Raw genomic sequence first — 6,081 nt, 5'->3', positions numbered from 1 at the left:
ATGTTTAAATGACTAAGAATAAGGACTCACATTTATAACATAAGATTGAACATCAATCAGTGAGTATTTATTTGGTACAGCTACATAGTTTAAATGAATTTGAAGTGATTGATGAAATGGAGTAAAATAAAGACTAATTCATGCTCAATATATTGACTGCATCTTTTAAACCATATGGACTGTGTTATGTTTTTTACTGTTCATGTTGGGTCCCAAGGATCCTAAAACTAATTGATCAAGATACTTCAACTCAACTCTAAAATAAGTGTCAACTTAGGATAATAAAGGAGTGGCATCCTTATTTATTAGATATGATTTGATCAATTTGACTAAAAGTATGAAGTCGAATCATAATCAATCCATATTAATTGATATAAATATCTTGCTTCATTTGATTGACTTTTCAAAGTGAGTTGTTGAACTTTAACTAATTCACACATATTGCAATTATCTGAAGTTAGATATTGGCCTCCTTTTGTTTTTTCATTTTCGTAATGTTAGTCAATCTGTATACTTCTAACTCTAAATTATTTGCTTGTTTGTATGCATTAGAACTTCACTACTAATAAGTCACGATAGAAAATACCATAATATATATTTGTCTATGTAAAATTTAAATACTTTATACAAAACTGATATATGTAAGATGAAGCACCGAGATTAAGCGTCCAAGGAAAATGTGATAGAAAAGAAGAAGAAAAAACATCACATAAAGAACATATATTGGTTCACTCTTCAACCAACAACATGCCAACACCTAATCCACTCATTTCCACCATCAAATTCATTTTGGGAAGTTTCAAATAAGTTCAAACAAAGCTGCATGAACCGAGAGCTCAAAATAAAATGACTTTTAGCATCATGTATGCGCTGATTTTTAAACGGTGGATCTCAAACTTTATTCACAATATTTTTACGACAATTATTTAGCCCATCTCATTTTTTTCTCGGTGCACCTTCAATTTTTCTAATATCTCATTCTTACCCTTCTTCCTCTCTCTTACCTCCTCTATGAACCTTCACCGAGCCACCATCACCCTAGTACCCAGCCACCATTGCGCTGCCACCTCCTTTTCCAAATCTGTGCACGATTGCTGCCACAAACAAAAGTCGTTGTCTTTGCCTACGAGTCAAGATGCACCACCACGGTGTCCAAGAGTGAGGCCAAGCAACATGGAAGTGCATTTGACACATGCACTTTCATTTTGCCTTCCAAATCGCATCCCATATTCACACGAGTGTGTTACCCACGCAAGTGAAGACGACTTCATGTGCTTCCATATCATGTTTTCTTCACCTTCAACATCATCATCATGAACCATCGACAACATCATCACTACATTGCGCCACTCAACCACGACTCCATAATATCGCCGCACACCAAAGAATATACCCCATCACCTTCGTGATATAGTTACGATTTCTCAAAATCCATAACACAATGTATTACGGATTTCTCAATTTGTAATGCATTTGTGTTATGGATTGATCAATCCGTAATACATTTTTTTTGTATTACTGATTGAGCAATACATAATGCAAAAAAATCATTGATAATATATTTTTTTATATTACTTAATCCGTAATGCATTTCTGTGCTTCAACAACGCCATCACTCTTGGATCGTGACTTGACTAGCACCACCATCATCCTAGTTGAGAGGATACTCACAAGCGCCACATGGAGTAAAGAGGAAGATGGAGAGAAGAAGAGAGTGACTGAGATGAAAATGGGACTTTACAAATTTTTGTGGTGCACTAAACAAAAAATGAGGTGGTTAAGTAATTGTCCATTTTTAGTTCATTAGTAACCACATAAGCCCAAAAGAAACATTGTTACCTCCCCAATTTTTGCAAAAGTGCAATACTAACTCGTAGAGAGTTGCTATTGGTCCCAACCCTTTTGCTATCAGCCTCTACCATTGTTCAAAAATTTCAAATTTATCATTTCCCAATATGCACATTGAAATCATGATTTTGTTACACTAGAGGGGGTGTGAAAAATGTTGGACAACAGAATCCCAATTTCATTGTGCAATGCACATTTGCTGTATTTTTTTTTTCACACCCTCACTAGTGTAGCGGAATTGTGATTCCATTGTACATTAAGGTCTGGGGAAAGTGCATAATAGAAACACGATTCTGTTATAGAAGAGGAGGGACTAAATTCAACATGTGCAACAAAAGTATGATTCTATTGCATAGTGTAAAACAAAATCATACTTTTATTGTTCATTTTTATTGGTTTACAAAACTTGCTATATTATAGAATCATAATTTTGTTGTGTTACATAATGGGCGAAGTTGCAGTATAACAAAATCTTGATTTTGTTGTATTGTCAAAAACACGGGAAAAAATGGAATCATGATTCCTTGAGGGAAAAAAACCCTTCAATAATGTGAGTGCAGATAGTGAAGATTGAGAGGGAAAGAGAAAATAAATGAAGGAAGAAAGGAGGAAAGAGTGGTGGGATGGGAAAGGTGAGGTTAAAATGCTCCAAGAATATTTTGATATTTGCTCTTGATTGATAGAGGAAAAAAACAATTTTATAGGGATCAAATAGTCGGTTTCTAAGTCGTATGAGCACATAACCCACACTTTCAACCAAGCTTTTAGACCATGTAGACCAGGCCCATCGACTACTGACATGTTACAAGCCTTCGATACTTGGTCCAAGTAGGCTTTTGGGGTATCCAATTTAATGGGCTGTAGTTATGGGTTCTTCTAAATCTTAACGTGAAAATAGGTTTAAGATACTACAAATTAAGTATTATAAATTGTTTTGGCTCAACCAACTGAGCAATGTGTACGAGGCTTTAAAAATATGACTAATTTAGATGCTTGATTTGTTACAAAAAAATAATTTTCTACAGTTCAATTTTTTCTTGCAATATCTAAAATCTAGTTTTCTTCGAGATTAATTTTTTTTTACTTCTAGCAATACAATTTCATGTTTCCATGTTAATAAATTAAATTACTCAATTTTTACAATTGCAAAATATTCTAAATTTTGCTATAGCAAAGTTTTCAGTTCCTTATTTTTCTAATATAATCTCTTAAAACTCTAAATGATCAATAGAAACATTGTTCTCAAAATAGAAAAGGAGAAATAATTTGTTTGGTTGTTACAAAGACAAGTATTGAGAGTGATGTAACTTGATAGCCGAAAAGAAACATGTTACAATGTTAGGATAACAAAAAACTAATAACATTAACTACTAATATTTTTTCGATAAAAAAAAATGTAAGCATAACGGACGTTTATATACATGAAGGTAATTGCCATGGAGAGCATTGGCAACATAATAACTAATCCTGACTTTTTTTTATTACTAAATGTTGGTAATTATTAGTTTTTTTTGTTAGCAAGGAGGAAGGATCAAATTTGACCTTTTTCTCTCTCTCCTTTTCTTTTATCATTCAACCAATCTTATAATTTCAATAACTAACCTTGACTAATATTCACACACAAAAACTAACTCTGAGTAATTGAGTAATTGAATTACTAAGTGGTTTCATTTGAAATTAACTTGTTATAAAAATAAGTAAAATCCCAAGCAAATTGCAATAAAGGATTCATTTTGGAATAGTGGGGTGATACTCAAGATTAGGCATAGTTGGGCAAATTATACAACCTTTTTTTTAACACATTCATGAAAGAATTGCACCTCTAATGGTTTTTATGTTTGTCCATGATCGTGTCAAAAATAGATTTTTTTTCATGTGAGATTTTCACTTAAATTCTCTTATGTGAAAATCTCTACCATCAAAACTTCATGTCTTCCATTTTTATTATTTAAATTTTCTCTCTTAATTTCAATTAAAGACTAAGATTTCACATGATAAAATTGTCACATGAAAGGATCCAACCCTAGTCATGTCACCTTGAATTGATATCAATTGTTGGGGAGATTCGAGGGGTACACCTGTGGACTAGGAGCCACCACATAAGGAAGCTTGATACCACACTCTAACCCAAAACCTTAAGGCTCAGGTTTATGGGTCTTCTCCTCACTTATATGGTGCTCAACCTTTCCACTTCTACCCGATGTGGGACTTCACCTCACACTTGTAACCCAACATATACTAAATATGAATATGTCTTTTAGTAAAAATTCAAATTGATTCACTAAGTTATAGGAAATTAATGTCTTCTAACTTGATAAAAGAAAATTCAGATAGGAAAATTTGCAAAATTAAATAAATAAATGAGCCAGTGTTGAGGAGCTAGCCTAAGTGGGCTCACTGGCTTTTGGCTGCACGAGGTCAAAGAAATCGCAGCACACACACACACCAGACACAACTAGTTCAAATTTTAATGATGAAAAACACAATCCGTTTTTCCGGTTGCTGGACGACAAGTCGTTTCAACAAAAACGATTGTAATCATGTCACTTATCATTACCCCTCCTTAAAAAATACAAGTTTTCGGGCACGTCACCATAACGATAAAATTTCACTGTACTTTTGCTGCTTGGCAAGTTATTATTCTTATCTTCATTTCCTTTTTCAATTTTTTTTAAAAAATAAATTAAATGCCAATATTTTAATTTTAATAAGGAAAAAAAAAAACAAACATCTTCCCAAAATATTTTTAACGACCGTTCTTGCTTCTAATTCTCCATAGAAAACGGTCAAAACGAAAGCTGCATTGACATCACACTTCACTCCAACACAAGCCCAAAGAAAATGAAACACAACAAATTAAAACAAAGACAACGAAAGAAAGCGACAACAACTTCGTCCAGACACGACGCCTTTTCTCACCGTCCACTGTTTTCTCCTCAACAAAAAGAGATTGATTTCCCTTTTCATGCCCCCATATCCATCAACACAGTAAAAAAAAAGCAAACCTTTGTGCCATTTTCTCCAAAACCAAACATTCCAAAATAACATACAAATAAAAAGAAAACAGTAGAATAAAATTAACTCTCTTTTTTTTTTTTTTTGCATTTCGCCTTCTATCTTTACAAAACAAGCAAACCATAACAAACCCAAATAAACATCACCCAACAAAACCAAAAATAAAAATAAAAAAGAGCATGAAACTGAAAAGTAAGAAAGAAAGAAAAGATTGATTAACAAGTCAGTTAGAAGCAGCTGCTGCTGCTGCAAGTAGTAGTAGTAGTGTATCCAAAATGGAAGAATGGAAGAAGAAGAGACTCACAAAAGACCACTTCATTCATCCCCTTCCTCTGATTGATAATAATAATAACAATAAACACTGTTTAATAAAACCTCTTCTTTTTTTTTTACCCTCTCTCATATTTTTTTGTTTATTTATACTTAGATAGCGTTAATTGGTGGTGGGTGCATTTTCAAAGCCAGAGAGCACCAGCTTCTTTGAGGAGAGGAACGAGGGTGCCGTTAATGTGGCAAGCCATGACTCGGTCCATGGTTCCGACAAGCTTGCCACCGATGAAGACGACAGGGACAACCGAGGGGGTTCCGAGGAGCCGCATGAGGGCGCGTTCGAGGTCCTTGCCTCTTGGATCCTCGTCCAGCTCGTGCACGGTCGGGTTCACGCCCATGCCGCAGAAGAGCCTCTTGATGGCGTGGCACATGCAGCACGTGCTCACGCTGAATATCACCACCGCGCTCTCCGACGCCAGCCTCTCTATCCGCTCCAGTGGGTCCCCCACCACCACCGCCGCCGCCGCGCTGTTCCGTGGGGCCCCCGCCACGTAGCTCCCCCACGACGCCGCTGCTGCTTGATAATGCATTCTCAGAAAGAATAATGTGAGTGATGAACGGTGCTAGCTAGCTAGAGAGAAGTTTTGAGAATGAATAAAATGGGGTTTGGTTTGGTTTGTGTTTGTTTGTGTGGGGAATGAGTGAGTGGAGGGGTGATATTTATAGAGGTAAATAACTGAACAAAACACTCAACATACACTGCTTTAGTGGATCATGTTGATGTTGTTGTATTAGGATTTTTTTAAAAGGAAAGAAAAATAAAAGAACACCCTAAATACTATTTAGACACTGGTGAAGAGATAAAATTAAGAAAAAAAATGGGTATTACTAATAATTATCTTTAGTAAATTGGTTAAGTAGTGAAAAAGAAATAAGTATTTATTGTGG

At 35.0% G+C, this 6,081-nt stretch overlaps 1 protein-coding gene across 1 annotated transcript; it reads right to left on the bottom strand.

Moving 5' to 3' along the window:
* Window positions 1–5,051: 5,051 nt before the first annotated feature.
* LOC114390312 (glutaredoxin-C1-like) lies at window positions 5,052–5,819 on the bottom strand. Its single transcript, XM_028351014.1, has one exon. The coding sequence runs from the start codon at window positions 5,721–5,723 to the stop codon at window positions 5,319–5,321; it is 405 nt and encodes a 134-aa protein (XP_028206815.1). The 5' UTR covers window positions 5,724–5,819; the 3' UTR covers window positions 5,052–5,318.
* Window positions 5,820–6,081: the final 262 nt, after the last annotated feature.

This window comes from Glycine soja, chromosome 16 (genome assembly GCF_004193775.1).
Source record: "Glycine soja cultivar W05 chromosome 16, ASM419377v2, whole genome shotgun sequence".
In the NCBI taxonomy this organism is placed as follows: domain Eukaryota; kingdom Viridiplantae; phylum Streptophyta; class Magnoliopsida; order Fabales; family Fabaceae; genus Glycine; species Glycine soja.
This window is presented reverse-complemented; position numbering and strand designations above follow the sequence as displayed.

Bases quoted from the DNA above. Each gene is read 5' to 3' on its own strand.
- LOC114390312 (XM_028351014.1), bottom strand. From the start codon at position 5,723: ATGCATTATCAAGCAGCAGCGGCGTCGTGGGGGAGCTACGTGGCGGGG.